At 59.4% G+C, this 18,143-nt stretch overlaps 1 protein-coding gene across 3 annotated transcripts in view; it reads right to left on the bottom strand.

Moving 5' to 3' along the window:
- Window positions 1-6,221, bottom strand: part of NOTUM (notum, palmitoleoyl-protein carboxylesterase) — an 8,032-nt gene extending 1,811 nt beyond the window's left edge. Inside the window, exons 1-10 of one of the 3 annotated variants that reach the window (XM_073886038.1) lie at window positions 5,629-6,221; window positions 4,473-4,831; window positions 3,329-3,381; window positions 3,153-3,248; window positions 2,684-2,744; window positions 2,362-2,420; window positions 1,894-1,996; window positions 1,114-1,305; window positions 900-1,000; window positions 183-330 (exon numbers count right to left, since the gene is read on the bottom strand). In XM_073886038.1, coding sequence (XP_073742139.1) covers window positions 183-330; window positions 900-1,000; window positions 1,114-1,305; window positions 1,894-1,996; window positions 2,362-2,420; window positions 2,684-2,744; window positions 3,153-3,248; window positions 3,329-3,381; window positions 4,473-4,804 — 1,145 coding nt within the window. In that variant the 5' untranslated portion in view covers window positions 4,805-4,831; window positions 5,629-6,221. Of the gene's footprint in view, window positions 1-182; window positions 331-899; window positions 1,001-1,113; window positions 1,306-1,893; window positions 1,997-2,361; window positions 2,421-2,683; window positions 2,745-3,152; window positions 3,249-3,328; window positions 3,382-4,472; window positions 5,387-5,628 lie in introns of those variants that run through there. The other 2 variants (XM_073886037.1, XM_073886036.1) reach the window with 2 other exon arrangements.
- Between the last annotated feature and the right edge of the window lie 11,922 nt (window positions 6,222-18,143).

The following is an 18,143-nucleotide window of genomic DNA, read 5'->3' as shown; positions in this document are numbered from 1 at the left end:
TTTTTTTTTTCTTAGCATATATTGCATTATTTGTTTCAGAGGTACAGGTCTGTGCTTCAACAGTCTTGCGCAATTCACAGCACATACCCTCCCCGATGTCCGTCCCCCAGCCGCCCCCTCCCTCCCATAACCCCGAGGGTTTGCTGCGCATCTGCTGAGACGCCGGCCCTCAGTTCACTCACGGCACATCCTTGAGTGTGTCCCGCAGCTCGCGGCCCAGGTTCTGGATGTACAGCCACTGGCCCTCCTGCACAGGCTGCCCCGTGAGGTGCACATTGTCCACAGTCAGCTGGGCCTCGTCGAACAACCACTGCACCACAAACACTGGGCCTGGGGGGCAGAGCTCAGCTGGGCCTTGCCTCGGCACTCGGCCCCCCAGTCCAGGCTGAGGGCCTCTGAGGTCCCAGCCAGTGCCACGGTAGGCTCACAGACCGGCTGCGCTCCCCCCCAGAGTGCTGGTCACCAGCCCCCTGCAGCACCCTTGTTTGAGGAAGAGCCTTGGCACCCACCCCCACCCCTCCCCCAGCCTGGCTCCCAGGGACTCCGCTTTGACCAAAGCTTGGTGATGCTGTCCCTTTGAGGGTGGAGAGGAGGAGGGACAGCCAAGGCCCCATCAAGGGCAGCGCTGGGACTCGGCTGCCAAGCACATTCCTCACTGTGAATGTGGACGGACGGGGTGACCAACTGTCCTGGTTTGTCTGGGACCAAGTGGACTTTCAACGCTGAGACCAGGACGGTCCCAGGCAGACCCGGGTGACTCAGGTACCCCACTCCCATGTAGGCGGGCAGGGGTCTCCAGACCGACTTCTAGACTCCAGGCTGGAGGAAGCCTAGACCGACACTCCCTGCCCCCCACCCCCCGCCCTGGCCCGTGGGCCCCTCCATGGCTGGCCCCTCACAGCGCAGTGTCGGGTAGACTTTGTAGCCAAAGAAGCAGTTCCACTCCTCTCCATCCTTGAACTGGTGCCGACAGCGCTCCGGGACCACCCCGTTCCAGTACCTGGGTACATGCCGTGGGTCAGGCGGCCCCCAGCACCCCCCCCGCCCCGCCCCCGCCCCCAGGCGCGCTGCACGGGAGCTGGTGGGCCCAGCCAGCATCCCAGCATCCGGCACCTGATGCCGCGGCGGATGGCCTCCGTGGGCGCGCAGGTGACCGTGTCGACGCAGTCTGTGCGCCGGTACTGCTTGTTGTCCAGGAACCAGCCCGAATCCGCCAGGCCCCGCACCTGGATGGCTGGGTAACCCAGCTCCTCCAGCTGCTCGGCCACGCGGTCCACGTTCAGCAGCACCCCTGTGCCCCCCGCGCTGCGGAGAAGGCAGCACGTGAGGCCAGGTGCAGCCCCAGAACCCGCCCTGCCCCCAGCCCAGCCCCCAGGACAGGCAGGGATCCTGATGCATTCTGAACTGCCAACGGGCTCCATGTCATGTGTGAGGCCCACAGGCCTTTTGGGGTCTCAGAGGCACTGACCCCAAGGCAATGAGCTAAGTGGCAGGCCATCCCACTTCCTCCCACTCCTCTTTCCCCTCTCCCTAACTCTCTGACTCAGTTTCCTTATCTGCAAACGAAGACGACATATGCGGCCTCAGGCCCCACCATCTCGTCTATAGATGTCCTCTGGGCCCCCTGCACGCCCGCAACCAGGTGTGATCCCACTTACAGGGACCCCGGCCCCTGGAGAAGGTGCCCTGGTCCACAACTGACCCCTCACCGACTACCTAGGTCACTGTAGTCCAAGGCTTCCCAGGCATCCAGCCGCCCTCCCGCTGCCGCTGCCTGCCCAGGCTTGGTGAGGCCGGAGCCCTCGAGAGTCCCAGGCTCTGCCCCTCCTTGCGCTCCCATCCCCACTCCTGCCACAGCCCCTGCGCACTCACGCCCCGCCCTGCCTGGCTCACCTGCTCCCGGCCAGCAGCAGCACCTTGGCCCCGCTCAGCCCCTTGCCCAGGAGCTCTCGGACCACCTCCTGGATGATGAGGGCACCCATGAAGGCATACTCGTCTGCATGGGGGAGGAGGGCGGCTTCAAGTGGGGGCCTGGACAGAGAGCAAGGCCTCCTGCCTCCAGGTTGGAAGGAGCAGGAGTTCTAGCAGGGGGCCTGGAGGCTCTTCCAGGGGACGGGGCCAGGGCTGCGGTGAACTGGAGGGGGGTGGACAGGTGCCGAGGCTATGCTGGGGGCCCCTCCCCAGGGAACAGCCAGGAGTGCGGACCCCTGCAGGGACCAAGCCAGCCGTGGACAACCGGCAGTGGGTGCTTGGGGCAGGCACCCTGGGACACACTGTCAGGGCATTAGATGGAGTTACGAGACCGGCCTCCCAGCCTCGTCTTTCGGGGCCAGGGAACAGAGAGGAAGGCAAGGGACTCACTCTTCTCAGACTTGGATGAAGCCCCACTCCAGACATCGCTGGAGCAGTAGGGGATGAAGCTGTGACACAAGGACAGGGTGAGCCTGCCGCCGTACTCCTCCGCTGCCCAAGGCCCTCAGGAAGGACCCCCTCCCCAGGAAAGATCCTGAGGACAGGGCCCCCTAGGAAGGACCCCTCTGAGGACAAGACCCTCCCAAGGACAGGGCCGCCCAGGAAGGACTCCCTGCCGCCATAAGGGCCCTCCCCAAGGAGGACCACCCCCCACGGGACTCCCCAGGAAAGAAATGACCCCCCCAGGAAGCATCGCTCTGCTCCCTCTTACACCATGTTGGCATTCCACCAGTGGGGGTTTTCCTCCGGCTGGGAAGACAGGATCCCTGTACCTGCGGGGGGGGACAGAGGCGTGGTCTTTCTGTGCGGCAACAGGGACTACAGGAAGGCGTGGGGTGTGGGCCATCCTACTTGGCCACAACGCAAGTGGATGGGACCCTGGCCCTCTCCCACCCTCCACCGGCTGCTTTGGCCTAGGGATGAGTGGGGGACAGAGCAGCCATGGTAAGCCCCCCCCCGGAGGTTACCTGTGGAACAAGAATGAGGGATGCTAGGTGGGAGCCCCCGACCTTAGGAGGGCTAGAGAACTGGGGGGCGGGCGGGGTGGGGGCCTCCTCAGGGCTCTAGAAAGCGAGGAGCACAGGAGTTCTTCCAGAACTTGGAACTGGGAGCCCAGCTTGCCCTGCCCAACCGGCAGTCGGCAGGCAGCCCCCGCCATCCGAGGCTTGCGACTTGCTGACCTGTGCGGGTGCGCGGCCAGTCTCTGGAGCTCATGAGGCGCCGCATGGTGTCATAGCGGGAGTCGCAGTTCTCCCGGTCGAAGCAGTACCAGCCACCTGCGGGCACAGCCACACTGTCAGGGCCCAAGCACCCAGGGGCCTCCGCCCACCTCGCCGCCTGGGCTCCCGGGACGCACCTTCCAGAAAAAGGAGCCACCGCCGACTGCCCTTGGATTCCTTCAGGTAGTAGCTGCAAGAGGGGAAGGAGGGATGGGCGGACAGGGTGGTCAGCCGGGGCTGCAGGACCCAGCTCTGGGGAGGAAAGGGTCATTCCACCTGTCGCCGGGCGCACGCGCCTGCCGCACGGGGGCGCCAGGGGCCAGGTCCCGCAGAGCGCGCGCGGCCCCGCCAGCGGTGGCCCGTCCCGGGAGGTGGCGCTCGCGGGGCGGAAAGGCCCGCGAGGGGCTGTGTGGTCCGTGGAAAATCCCCACGGCCCGCCCCGCGCGGGACCCGCTGTAACCTTGGCGCCAGCGGCCGGGCGGGGGGAGCGGTCTTCGCCGGCCTCGGGATCTCCTGGGACGCGCAGTGGTGCTTGGAGACTGAAAAGAGCCCTCGATAGAGGAGTGTGCGTGGCGCGGGGGCCCTGGGACCCGCCAGGAGGCCGTGGGAGGGCACGGGTGTCACCGGGCCCCGACCTAACGTCTGGTCCTCCGGCTGTCGACTAGCTGAGGGTGTGGGGGGCCCCTGACCCCTCCCCAACCCTCCCGCTTACATCCTTCCTTCATATACTTGGGGGCTGGAGAGGGGTGAATGCCGCACCCCAGGTCCTTCTGCCCCACCTGCGCCCCTTCCCTGTCCCTCTGGCTGGCTGGGATCCCAGGCAGTGCCGGCAGCAGCCGGGAGCAGACAGGGCTGGAGTGGAGCTGGGGTGGGGGTGGGGGTACAGCAGGACTCTCCCCGCCCCGCTGCGTCGCCTCCTCCTGCTGGTGCCAGGGCCACTCGAGGACTGCCATCTCCCCGCCCAGAGACCGAAGGACGCGAGCAGAGGGGCTGGGCACCAGTGGCCGAGGGGTCAGTGCCCGGCCTGGCTGGACGCCAGCCCTCCGAGCGCTGCCGCACCGCACCCCACCCCCGCTGCGGGTCCCCGAGCCGGGCCCTCCCCAGGGCCGGCTCCTCTCCCCCGGGGGCGACCAGCGCAGAGACGCCGTGCGTCCGAGGGGGCACGGAGGCGGACGGCACTCGCGCCTTGGTGGCCAGGCGGCCGGAGCCGGTGCGGGCGGGTGCAGGGGCGCGCCGGGCGGGTGCGGGCGGTGCGGGCGGTGCGGGCGGTGCGGGCCTTACCCCGCGGGGCTACCGTCGTTGCAGGTCACGGACGTGTTGAGCAAGAGGTGCAGGCGCAGGTCCTCGTTGAGCTGCTGGGCCGAGCAGGGGTACAGGGACTGAGCCAGGCTTTTGACCTGCGCCATGAAGCTGTCCATGTTGCCCTCCACGGCGGTGAAGTCCAGCGGGAAGCTCTCCACCGGCTGCCCCGCCGCAGGGGCGGCCTCGGCACGAGGCGGGGGCGGCGGCGGGGGCGGCTGCTGGCCGCGGCGCCGCCAGGTCTTCCTGCCTTCGCCGCCCCCGGCCCAGTGCAGCAGGCCCAGCAGCAGCAGCACGCGCACCCCTCGGCCCATGGCCCCGCCGCTCGGGCCCGCGGCCACCTGCGGAGAGCGGGCGGCCTTGAGGCGGCTGCGGCGGCGGCGGGGGCGCCGGGCCGGGGGCGCCGGGCCGCGGGGCGCCAGCCGCGCCTGCTCGCTCGCACCGCTCCCCGCGCTGGGCCCGGCAGAGGAAGCGCAGGCGGCTCGGCGTCGAGGCTCCGGGGGCCGGGCGCCGTCGGCCTGGGCAGCTCGGGCTCCGCGCGCGGCCGGCGAGGGCAGCGCAGGGTCTGGGTGCGCTGGCTCCGGCCCGCGCCAATAAGCGGCGGGGGCCGAGCCTGGGCGTAGTTTGCGGGGGCCGCGGCGGCCCGGGTGCCCGCGCGTTAGATGTGCCGCCGCCGCCGCCGCCCGGCTCGGCGGAGGGGGAGGGGGCCGCATTCGCTCTTTTCTTGGCGGAGGCATCGCCTTTTCTTCCCAAACCGCAAGCCTGACGGAGGGGCCTGGCCTACCCCGCCGCGGCCGCCGGAGGCGCTCCCGGCCCGGCTCCGTGGGGGGCAGCGCGGCCCCGCGGTCCCGGCAGCTCCATTCCCCGCGGCCGGCCCGGCGCCGCCACCCCCGCCCCCGGGAGGCTGGAGGGGGCGGCGGGGGGGCGGCGCTGGCAGGATTGGGGCTTTTCCGCGCCGGGACTCCGCCTGCTGCGCAGGGGCCGGGCCCGACGGGCTGGGGGCGCAGGGCGGGCGCGCTCACCTGAGCCGCCGGGGTCCCCCCTCACCCCGCTGCCCAGACCCAGAGAAGCCCGCGGGCGACCCGGACTCCGGCCCGCCCCCCCTCCCGCCCCGATCCGGCCCGAGCCCCGCGCTCACCGCGGCCGGCCCCGCGGCCCCGGCTCCTCGGCGTCGCTCGCCCTGCGCCAGCCCGCTGGGACGCCGGCTCGGCTGCGCTCCCCCTCTGGCGCTGGCGCGGAGCCGCCCGGGACTTTTATCCAGCGGGGCCCCCGGGATCAAAGCGACGGCGGACACAGGGCCCCGCGCCGAGGGGCCGGCAGCAGCGGCGCCGGGGCCTCCAGGAGGAGCGGACAGGTGTGGCGCGGGCCCCGGCGCCCTTGGTGACCTGCGGGAGGCACCGGGCGTCCCCGGCACGGCGCCACGGGGGAGTCGCCCGATCCCGCCACCTGGATAGACACATTCTGGGCGGCGCTGGGAAGCAGTGGGGCGCTACCACTTACCGAGGTCGGTGGGCCTCGGGGTAGGCTCCTGGATCCTCTCTGCCTGAGCCCTGGCTGAGCGCTCCACCCCAGGGACCCCCAAGAATCTCTCCCTGCTCCAGCCACCACTGGGAGTTCAGGGGGCCAGGATCGATGAGTCGTCGGCTTGGTCTCCAGCCAACCTAGTTCATCGGCCCCATCAGCTCACCTTGCTGGTGCACCTCACTGAGGACAGAATGAGATTCTTTCCCAGAAAATCAAAAGGGGGGGGGGCAGGTGTTTGCTTAGGAGGCTTCTAGCGGGTGGGTGGGGAGAAAAAAAAAAGCATTTATTCACCCTCCACACCCACAAAGTGCCATGAACATCTTTAGCAGACCTTTTCTCCTTAATCCCTCCCATCTACAGTCCAGTGGATGCCATTACCCCCTTTTTTAAAGACAGGACTTGCCTTTTGGGACAGGGGTCCAGAACTGGGGCAGGGCTTCCCGAGCCCCTCTCCTAATTCAGGGCAATGGGGAGGCTGTGTCCTCTGGGGAGCACCTGCAGCCCCTTGTGGGGCAAGAGATTAGAGGCTGCCAGGGGCTCTGGCAGCACCCTCCTAGCCCCCCACCCACCCCACCCTGCCGACTGCCGTGGGCCCTGAGTGCTCTCTGTCCTCACCAGGCCTGAGGCTGAGTGCTGAGCTGCACACACAGCAGGCTGCTCTGGCTGGTATCCCAGTAAGACCAAACAGGGCCCCTAACAGCCCATGTTTGGGCCCTTGAGGGGTATGAGATGCTGTGGCAGAGCCCTCGAAACCCAAGATGAGTCTGAGGTGCCCCGGAGGTTGGCCTGGCCTGGGGTCATTCAACCAAGGAGAGGGCAGGCTGTGTCACACGCACGGGTCCTCTCCACAGGCACCTTTGGGGTGGCTGTGTGCCCATTTTCTGGATGAGGGGAACTGAGACTCAGAGAGGCTAACAGAAGTGCTGAGAATGAGTTCTGCTCGTTCAGCAATCCACACTGGCTGTACCCCTGTTATTGAATCAGCTTAGAGGTCATACTTGGGACCGGCCAGCCAGAGGCAGTGGCTTCAAACTTCGGTTCCATCCAGAGAATTCCACCTTCCCCCTGGCCCCAGCTGACCTGGGTTTTGGGGAGAACCTGCCCAAGGAGCGCTCTCCCTCTAGGAGCCTGTTATCCCCGGTCCCAGGCAGGGGAGTGCTACTTTCAGCGGAATGGCGTGACCCAGTGGGGTTGTGCTTCACGCAGACCGGGCTCTGAGCCATTTCCTGGCTGGGAGATTCAGGGCAAGTCCTGTGACCTCTCTCTGTGCCTCCGTTTCCTCTTCTTTAAAGTGGGGTAATGACCGTACCTCTATCAGAGGTTCTTTTGTGGGATTACAGGAGCCCATGCGTGAAAGTGCTCGGCACGGTGCGCGGCAGGGATGGCAGTTACGATTGCCAACAAAATTCCGGGACAAGGGAAAAGCGTGCATATTATACCCACTGGTGTTTGCTCTAATGTGTCCTAGCCTGCACATTGAACCAAAATGAGTTCCCGTTTTGGTTTGTTCAACATAATTAGCAAAAGTGAACAGCTTTCCCCAGAACTTCCCCGTCCATCTGTGTCTCCACCTTCCCCATTCCTGCTCCTTTAGAACTGCACCCCTGACCCTGCTGTGGCAATTGGCTGCTTACCCGCATGCTTCCCCAGACGCAGACACTGGCCCTGCCTTGCGCTCCCGCCCCCCAGGGGCCGGCTTTACCTTCTGCACCCCAGACTCCTCCACTCAGAGTTTTCAACTCCTGGATGCTGGTGGGTCCTCCCAGGACAGCTGGGCTTTCAAGCCTCCCAGCGCTGGGCCTCTGCTTCCAGGCTGCCCTCACCCAGCCCAGAGGCCTCTGTGGCCCTGACTGGTGGGAGGAGGGAAAACCCTCAGTTGAGCAGCAGTGGGTCAGATACCACCTCCCAGCCAGTAGGATGGCCGTGGTCAGAAGTGGAGAACAGGTGTTGGCGAGGGTGTGGAGAGCCTGGAGCCTGCACGCTGCTGGTGGGAACGTAGACTGAGGCGGCCACTGGGGGACACGGTCTGGTGGCTCCTCAGTAGCTGAAACAGAATTATCATACGACCTAGCGATTCCACTTCTGGGCATGGTGTCAAAAGGATTGAAAACAAGTGTCCCAACGAAAGCTTGTACATGGCCGTTCACGGCAACATTGTGTACAATCGTCTAAGGTGGAAAACCCAAATATCCATCACCAAATGAATGGATAAACAAAATGCGGTCTATATGTGTAATGCAATAGTCTTCAGACACGTGCTCCAAAATGGATGAACCTTGAAAGCGTCACACTGAGTGAAAGAAGCCAGATACAAAAGGCCACATATGTCATGATTCCACTTGTATGAGGTGTCCAGAATAGGTAAATCCATAGAGACAGAAAGCAAACTGCTGGTTGCCAGGGGACAGGGAGGAATGGGGAATGAGTGGTAACGGGTGCAAGGTTTCTCTTTGGGGTGATGAAATGTTCTAATATAGACTGTGGTGGAGATTGTGCAACATTGTGAATGTACTAAACAATTCTACACTCCAAAGCGGTTAGTTTTATGTTGTGCGAATTTTACCTGAAAAACAAAACAAATCAAAACAAAAAACCTAGAGCTCCAATGAGTCTGGCCCATGGTGGTCACCAGGCTGGACCCCAGGTGGCTGAAGATGTGTGCTGGGTAAACTGAGTTGCCTGGGTTGGAACAGGGTGGGCTGCTCAAGCTCTGGAAATTCTCCTGGGACATGTGATGTGCATACCCCCCGTTTGCTCATTAGACAGATGTCTGGGGGATCCCCATGTTGGGGGATATGGCAGCGGGACTGAGTGCCTGATTTCCCAGCCTGTGGCTGCGTCTCTGATCTTTAGGTTTCTTATCTATAAAGTGGGGACAAGAATAGTACCTGCCTCCCAGGGTGGTGGGAACATAAAAAGAGGCAGGACCTCCAGAGGCCAGTGAGTGTGTGAAATACAATTATTATTTTGTCATGGATGCTGGCCATCCCTCAGCGACCAAGGTAGATTGAGGTCCTGGGTGCAAAGCGCTCATGGAATGTCTAGAGGGCAGACACTTAGGTTTGGGGACAAGGAGCGGGAACAATATTCCAAATCACCTCGCTGCAGTGGCCCGCAGGCCAGGGACACCACAGATGCTGGGTGTGGGGCTTGCCCTTCTCTGCCCACTCCCTGCCCCCAGTCGCATGCAATAGACTTCACATTATTCCTGCTTCTTTGCTTCTTGGCTCCCATTCAGGTGGGCAGCAGGTGCTTCTGGCTAAACTTAGATCTGGTGTATGCCCAGCGGCAAGGAAGCTGGGGAAATGAGAACCCAGAGGGGGGCCCTGTTTCCTTAGGAGGGTATCCACAGATATGGTTTGGGGGTGCGGGGGGCTGGCCCTTGGGGAGGAAGACATGGGGGAGAGCTAGCGACCTCAGATGAGCACACGGTTAACTGATGGGAGTTGCGATCCATGTGTGGACATGTGCGCAGTTCCTGGGAAAAGGTAGAGAGCGAACATTTCAGGAAGAAAAAGAGCTAGGGCCCAAGTTGGGGCAGGTTCAGGGCCCAGGCTGGCTGATGGCACCGGGGAGGGAGGGAGGACGGCATATGGTGGAGGGCCGTCAGCGTTGCAGGGGGTCCCACCTGAAACCCTGCGTGAGGCCCCTTCAGACCAATAATCCAGCCAGAGGCCTGGGCCTGCGGGACCTCGGCTACGGACCCGGTGCCCTTGCCCAGATGTGGGACTGCCCCGCACCACAGGGCTGGCTCCCTCCTGGGGCCCCTTGAGGGCCCTGAGACTGGGTTCAGTCACAGGAGGGCTGCTCTGAGCTCCAGCTGCGGCCTGCCGTCTGGGGCCCAGCTGCCGCCTGCCGGCCTTGGCCGCCTCGCCTCGCACAGCCACCTGGGCGGCTCCGCACCCCAGCTGCTGGCCTCTGAGGCCCAAGAGGGCGGGGAAGTGGGGGCAGACAATCCCACTCCCCGCAGCGGCTTGCTCTGAGAGGAGGCTCTGCTCCCCGGCCAGCCAAGAGCCCATCTCCAGCTAGGAGCCAGGAAGGGACCTTAAGGCCAGAGCCTGCAATCACGGAATTTGAACCCCGTTTTGGTTTTCCCCAGAGCCCCCCACCCCCAACCATTAGCCGGAAATCCCCCTTGGCCTCATATCCTGAGACCTTGATGAGCAAAACCCCTTGCTTGGTGCAAGGAGTGGGGGGGTATCTAGGCCCCTTATGGACGCTTCTAGGTCTGATGCTGGAACATCCTCTCCTGGGAATCAGGGGGCCATTCGCAGCCCTGGCCTGAGCAGCCTTGGGGTCACCTGGGAGAAGGGACCATATACACTCCTCACCCTAGGACTGAGAGCACCTGGGAGTTAGAGCTCCCCTCATTTGGGGGGAGAGCCTCCAGGGCTGTAGGAGGAAGCTGGGGTCTTGTGCCCCTTGTCATCCTGCTGTGAACTTCCCTCCCTCCCCCCCATGCCAGAAAGAACAGGGGAGCAGTGTAGGGTCTTCTGGCCCCAAGCTCAACCCTTTGGGTCCCACTGGTAATTTGGCAGGACCTGCCTGCCTCTCAGCACCCCTGACCCATCCTGCCCTCCCCACAAAGCCCCAGCTGGTGGCCGATGGTCCTGGCTGAAGGACCCTCCCGCTCGCTCCTCGCTGGGCCGCTGGGCCGGAGTGTCAGGGTCCACCTGGAACGGCCACATTCCAAAGCTGGGAGGTGCTTCCTGAAAATCTGTGGAGACGGGGCTCTCTGGGGTGTCACGGGAGTGTCCCCAATATGCCAACCTGCACTCCTTGCTGTGCAGATGAGGAAGGGCCTGGGGGGGTGGTCAGGCTGCCCCAGGCCTTGTGGGGAGAGCCAGAGACGGCTCCTCCTCAGCTCTCCCAGCTGCTGGCTCCTCCGCACCCTGATGAGCTCCTGGCCGGCTGGTCCCCATCCGCGCGCGCGGCCTGCGGGTCCCCGTGCCGGCCACAGCGGCTGCAGGCCAGGGAGGCTGCCCATGTGACCTTCGGCCCGTCCTCCCTCCCACCCTGTGATCTGCACGTGGCCTCTGGGGAAGCAGAAACAAACCCTCAGATCTCCTGGCTGGGAACCTCTCAGCGCCAGCGACATCAAAGGGGGCAGTGGGGCGCGGGGGCGGCAGATGCTTCTCTTAAAGGGCCACGCCACTGTTTAATTCAAAGCAGATCCTGGGAACAGCTGTCTAGCTACCGCCTGGGAGGGAGGGCCCGGGCCAGAAGGAGCCGAGAAGGCAGCAGTCCCTCTCCTCCCCAGACCCCGCCGCCTGTGCTGCTCAGGGCTGGTTAGAGGCTAGGGCTGGGCCGGGGCCAGGAGACACCTTCAGCCCCCCCACCCCAGGCTTCCGTTCCCTGTCTCTGAGGAGGGCGCTGAGGGCCCAGCAAGCACTTAGGTGGGCTTATAGGTTATTCTGCTGGGCAGTACGGTGGCAACTGAGAAACTCCCCCCGTTTCATGAAATCGATGCTATGATCATTCCAGCCTGTGCACCTGTGAGCGGAGGCTCTTATCTGCCTGGGTGTCTGTCCTCCCTGGGGGCCGCCAACCCCAGCTCCCTGCCCTGAGCCCTGTCCCCAGGCTGTCTCCTGGGGCAGGGAGGGGTCTGAGAGAGTCCGGGCTGCCAGAGGACCTCCGGGACTTGATGTCAGGAGGCGGGAAAACAAGAAAGTGGACCAGAGCGGCGCCGTGTGCGGACAGTGGGAGGTTGCCTGGGTTTCGTTCTTTGGCATGGGGCAGTCACCACCTTAACGATAATACAGGTAGCTTCCAGAAAGTTCTATGTCAGAAAGTAGATTAGGCTGGTTAAGTTAAAAGTGCTATAATCTTATCCATACATGCACGTAAACACACATATACACGTACGTATGTTTTAAACACATTTTGCTGAATTGTCAGTACGGCGTGGGGCAGGGCTGTGCCTCCCCCGGCCACTTGCTCCTGGAGGTAATAGGAGCTTCACTCCCCAGGCCAGCCAGGAGCTTACCTCTAACATATGACCTGAGGTCCTAAGAACCACAGCTTGGGACATCACGTCTTTGGAAAATACAGCCTTAGCCCCATTTGCGATGCCCAGGAAGATAACCCCCATTGACCTCCTCCTTCCTCGGCATTCGGGTTGGGCAGGGCCAGCCTGAGGAGATTCTGTGCAACCTGGGGCAAGGACCCCAAGCTGGTCTTTTGGCCAGGCTCAGGGCCAGCGGGGGCCACTGTGGGGCCCTCCCTGCCTTTGATGTTCTCCGTGACTCAGCAGCACCGAACCCCCGGCCCCTGAGTGCTGAGTGCTACTGCAGCTCCTTCTACAAGTGGGGAGCCAAGACCCGGGACTTCATGCCCGGACCACTCCCTAGGCTGCCCATGTGCTGAGACATCCCATATAGCATCCCATATAGCATCTGACCACTCCCTAGGCTGCCCACATGCTGAGACATCCCATATAGCATCTGATCCCCTTGGCGCTCTGGAAGCAGTGTAGGGAGGTAGAGGTCCGGGAGCAGGTCATGTGGGCCACAGTGAGAACAGATGAGGGTACATCCTGGGCCACCCACTGTGCAAGAAGGAAGGAGAGAATGAAGTTATGCCTATGTCCCCTTAGTATTCTGACACATACACCTGCTCTTCTTTGCAAAAAGAAACACGGGAAGGCCAACCCCAGAACTGAAAGAAGACTTTTTTTTTTTAATTTTTAAAAAGATTTTATTTATTTATTTGACAGAGAGAGAGACACACAGCGAGGGAGGGAACACAAGCAGGGGGAGTGGGAGAGGGAGAAGCAGGTTTCCTGCTGAGCAGGGAGCCCGATGTGGGGCTCGATCCCAGGACCCTGGGACCATGACCTTAGCCAAAGGCAGACGCTTAATGACTGAGCCACCCAGGTGTCTCTGTATTTCTTTCTTTTTTTTTTTAAGATTTATTTATTTATTTGAAAGAGAGAGAGAGAGAGAGAGAGAGAGAGAGAGAGACCGCAAGTGGGGGGAGGGGCAGAGGGAGAAAATCTTCAAGCAGACCCCTCACAGAGTGTGGAGCCTCACACGGTGCTCGATCCCACAACCGGAGCTGAAATCAAGAATCAGACACTTAACCAACTGAGCCACCCAGGCATCCCCACAATAATCTGTATTACTTTGGTGGTTTGTATTCTTTTTTTTTTTTTTAAGATTTTATTTATTTATTTGAGAGAGAGAGAATGAGAGCCAGAGAGCACGAGAGGGAAGAGGGTCAGAGGGAGAAGCAGACTCCCTGCCGAGCAGGGAGCCCAATACGGGACTCGATCCCAGGACTCCAGGATCATGACCTGAGCCGAAGGCAGTCGCTTAACCGACTGAGCCACCCAGGCGCCCTAGTGGTTTGTATTCTGAGGACAAAAACAACTACAAAGAGATCTTGAAATTTCCTTAGTAGGTCTGTAGTTAATAGATTGCTGTAGTCATTCCAAAGCTATTTGGAGGGCATTTTAGAATAGAGAATGTTAGTAAATATACTGATGTGACTGAAAACAAGCATTCTCACTTCGGAGAAAGGAATATTTGCTTGAACCATGTAGATTTGCATTTTTTTTTTTTGGTAGAACAAAAATGGCTGAATATTGGCAATTTCATATGATTCAACCACATATAAATATGGAATGAAGGAAGGGGAAGAAGCCTGAGGCGTGGTTTGGAGGGAGAGACATTCGATGCCTTCAGGATGTCAGCTGTGCCCTGACGAGGCCGCGGAGGACAGAGGCACTCCACAGCGCTGAGCGGACTCAGCTCCAGGCCTTGGTTTCTAAATCCCATTCCCCTCTGTGGGAGACTGGGGCTTCCTTGAGAAATGGCACATTCAGGTCTGGGACAGGGAACATCCTGGGTGAGCCTAGGACATTGTAACTGGCAGAAGTGAAGAAGTGCTCAGAGAATACTGGAAACACGTGAAAAGGATGCAGGGAAGATGTTGCTGGGAAAGGTGCTGGCAGACTCGCTCAGAGGACGATATCAATGTTGGATTTCCCAGTGGTGTATAGTAGTTCTGTGGTTGTGTAAGAGGATGGCTTTGCTCTTGGGAAACAGGCACAAGTCCTGAGTGTCGTGCACAGGTGTCTCCAGCTTACTCTCAAATGGTTCAGAAAAAATCTATGTGTCTCTATGGGGAGAAGAAGATGATAAAGCAAGCGGGCGACACGTTACAACTGGTGAATCTAAGAGACACCCAGGAGCGCCTTGTACTGTTTTTGCAACTTTCTTTTAAATTTGAAACGATATAAAAATAAAAATCACCCCCCTCCAAAAAGAAGGGAGCCAGAATGAAGGGGTCTCATTGACCAAATTTGGATCAGTTTGAGCATCAAAAAGAATCTACGAATTCATATTAACATTTAAGAATTTTTTTTTTAAAATTTTATTTATGGGGGGCCGGGGTGGCCTAAGTTGGTTAAGCAACTGCCTTCGGCTCAGGTCATGATCCTGGAGTCCTGGGATCGAGTCCCGCATCGGGCTCCCTGCTCAGCGGGGAGTCTGCTTCTCCCTCAGACCCTTCCCCCTCTCATGCTCTCTCACTCTATTTCATTCTCTCTCTCAAATAAATAAATAAAGTCTTTTTTTTAAATTTTATTTATTTATTTGAGAGAGAGAGAATGAGAGATAGAGAGCACGAGAGGGAAGAGGGTCAGAGGGAGAAGCAGACTCCCCACTGAGCGGGGAGCCCGATGCGGGACTCGATCACCGGGACTCCAGGATCATGACCTGAGCCGAAGGCAGTCGCTTAACCAACTGAGCCACCCAGGCGCCCTAAATAAATAAAGTCTTTAAAAAAAAAGATTCTATTTATTTGTCAGAGAGAAAGAGCACAAGCAGGGGGAGTGGCAGAGGGAGAAGCAGGCTTCCCCTGATGCGGGGCTCGATCCCAGGACCCTGAGATCATGACCTGAGCCGAAGGCAGATGCCCAACTGAGCCACCCAGGCATCCCAAGAATTTTTTTTTAAAGGAGGGAAAGCATTTCTCAACAAAACAAAACACAAAAAAACAAAACAAAAAACCAAAAAGCCTATTACATGTAAAGGAAATGATAAAATTAGGAAGTCATGACTTTGCAGTCATAAACGTAATGAAGGATTCAGACAACAACCATCAACGGATGCTAAAGCCACTGGGTAAATGGCTATTGGAAAAACGTATTTACAGTTTCAAAGATTTGCCCCGCACATGGTTTATTCATTCTATGAAGGACCTTGACCGTGGAGAAATCTGGCAGACCCACCTTGACCAAGTGTCCAGATTTGCTCCCCACTAACAGGACAAGTCGATGTCCTGGATCCCCTGATCTGCTGTCCCCCCTGCATTGCCTCACTGCTCTGAATGTTTAGCCCCAGAAGGCAGATCCAGACTACGGAATGGTCTACAGAAAATGGGTCTGGGTTCCTCACAAAATGTGAGTGTCATGAAAAATTAAAACAAGCAAAACAAAAGATGGAGGGTCTGTTGTGGATTAAAGGAGCACAAACAGATGTGTCGACCAAATGCAATGTGACAGCCAGCTGTAAAGGACCATTTTGGGACAAGGGCAAGCCTAAAGTGAAGTGTGTGTTAGATAATATCATTGCATCCATGACTATATGCTTGTTGGGTGCAGGGACAGGTTACGGTGAGGTAGGAGAAGGTCCTGGTTCGTAGGAGGTGCTGCTGGGTGATTTGGACGGGAAGCGCCAGGATATCGTCAGCTGACTTTCAAATATAAATACAAGTGCAGACACAAATGCACGGAGAGAAGGCAAATGTGACAAGCTGCTAACGGTGGTCATCTAGAAGAAAGGATAGAGAAGGAATGGAAAGTGCTGGTTTACTGTATTAGGGGTTTAGCTTTCTTTAAATGTCATTTTTTTAAGTTTTTTTTTTTTTTTTTAACAAGGGGGGGATGGCGCCTGGTTGGCTCAGTCGGTTAAGTGTCTGCCTCTGCCGTTTTTTTTTTTTTTTAAGATTTTGTTTATTTGACAGAGAGGGAGAGAGAGGGAGCACAAGCAGGGGGAGCAGCAGAGGGAGAAGGAGAAGCAGACTCCCCGCTGAGCAAGGAGCCCGATGCGGGACTCCATCCCAGGACCCTGGGATCATGACCTGAGCCAAAGGCAGACGCTTAACCAACTGAGCCACCCAGGTGTCCCTTAAAATTTTTATTTAAGTAATCCTCTACACTGAACATGGTGCTCGAACTCATGATCCTGAGACCCAGAGTTGCACACTCCTCCGACTGAGCCAGCCGGGAGCCCCTACAGATGCCATTTTTTAATTGAAAATTTTGTTGAGATAATGATAGAATCATGTGGAATCGTAAGAAATGGTATGGAGCCAGCCCTTGCACACTTTGCCCCCTTTCCAGTGATCATAACATTTGGCAGAACTATGGACAATATCACCATCAGGACAGTGATGTGGATACAGTGTACCCCCCTTGACGTTTCCCTGAGGGTCCCTGGCTTTGCCCTCCTATAGTCACATTGGCTTCACCTCCCCCTCCCCCAACAAACCATTGCCCCAACATCCGGCAACCCTTCCTTGGTCCACCATGTCTAAAATGCTGCCATTTCCAAAAGGCTGTATAAATGCAGCTCTACCATATGCCTGTAGCCTCTGGAGAATGGCTTTTCATGCCTCAGTACACTTCCCTGGGGAGCCACCCAGGTTGCTGGACCCGCAGCTTGTCCTTTTGGATTGCTGAGTGGTGTCCCGCAGGGGGACTGTGCCACAGTGTGTTCAAGCACTCACCCGTTGAAGGACATCCGGGCTCATTCCAGATTTTGGCTATCACAAATAAAGCTGCTGTGAACATTAATGGGCAGAACTGCTCTTCTCTGAGATATCAAATTGGGCAAGAAAAACACGAGCTGCACACAGATGCTGAACAAAACACCTAGGTAAAGACTCCCCTTCCTGGCCTTGCAAACTTCCCAAAGATGACCTTTGACCCCACGGTCTTCTCTGGTGGACTCTGCTGTGATGGTCCTGGAATCTGGGTAGATCAAGGCTGTGCAGGAAATGCCTGCAGGAGGTGATGGAGTGCTAAGTAAATGTGCTGAGTTGCAGAGAGGAGCCTAGGAAGGCAGGCCTCTCAGGAGAGCAAACACGTGGTCCCAGTGTGTGTGTTCAGCCCCGAGTGTGCAGTCACCAAAGGCAGGTGAGGGGCCTTCCCACTGTGGGGGAGCTGGCACACCCAGGACCTGAATGTTTGGCTCTGGCCTGAAATCAACCCCTGTCCAACGGGGAGCCACTTTTGGGTGTTTCTTGCCTTCGGAGACTTGTCAAGCTGTGGGTCCAGCACCCCAGGGCTCCAAGCCAAACTCCAGAGACACTGAGTTCACAGATGCCTCACTGTGTCCTGGTCCAGCCCAGACAGGCCACTAAGGGGAGGTGGCTCTGCCCTGACTCCCGCACTCCCACTGCCAGTGCCCCAACGCAGATCCCACAGTTTGGGGCACCCTGCCTGTGATAGGTGAGGATCAGCGGTGGCAGGGGAAGACCCAGTTAGGGGGAGCCATGTGTTTGTTGTACCAGCAACGGTCAAACACCTGCCCCATGCCAGGGTCGGCTCTGCTTACTGTGCCCTGTGAACCGGCACCGTGAAGGGCTCCACAGACAGAAAGAACAGTAAACAAGTGAGCGAGCATGAAAGGCCTATCCTTGTGGAGATGAGGCTGCGAGGGAACCTCTGCAGGCCGACATGCCCAAGAGGCGGGGCTGGGGACAGCTTGGGGTGCAGGGCGCTGTCTCCCACAGAACTGCCTGTGGGGGCATGATGGGCAGAAGGGTGTGGTGGGAGAGCTTGACCCCGCAGCGACCACAAATGCCCCAAGAGTGTGTGTGCCCAGCCACACACAGACACTGAGACCCACGTGAGAGGTAGAAGTGGATAAGGCCATAGCAAGGAAGGGACAGGGCAGGAGCCTTGTCTCTGAGCCAGTGAAGACCTCGCAGTGGCTGGTATTGGGGCTGGACCACATGACCTTCCAAGTGCCTCCCATGTGACATCGCCAACGTCCTGTGATGCTCTGTGGCCTCAGGGGAGGGGCTCACCAATGGTGAGAGGGCTCAGTGGGACACTCAGGTCACACTGGGCTTTGCACTGCTGCCTGGACCCTGGACCATGAGGCTGGACCACGAGGG

This window comes from Callorhinus ursinus, unplaced genomic scaffold (assembly GCF_003265705.2).
Source record: "Callorhinus ursinus isolate GAN/ISIS: 27379988/994484 unplaced genomic scaffold, GSC_fseal_2.0 scaffold68, whole genome shotgun sequence".
Lineage (NCBI taxonomy): Eukaryota > Metazoa > Chordata > Mammalia > Carnivora > Otariidae > Callorhinus > Callorhinus ursinus.
This window is presented reverse-complemented; position numbering and strand designations above follow the sequence as displayed.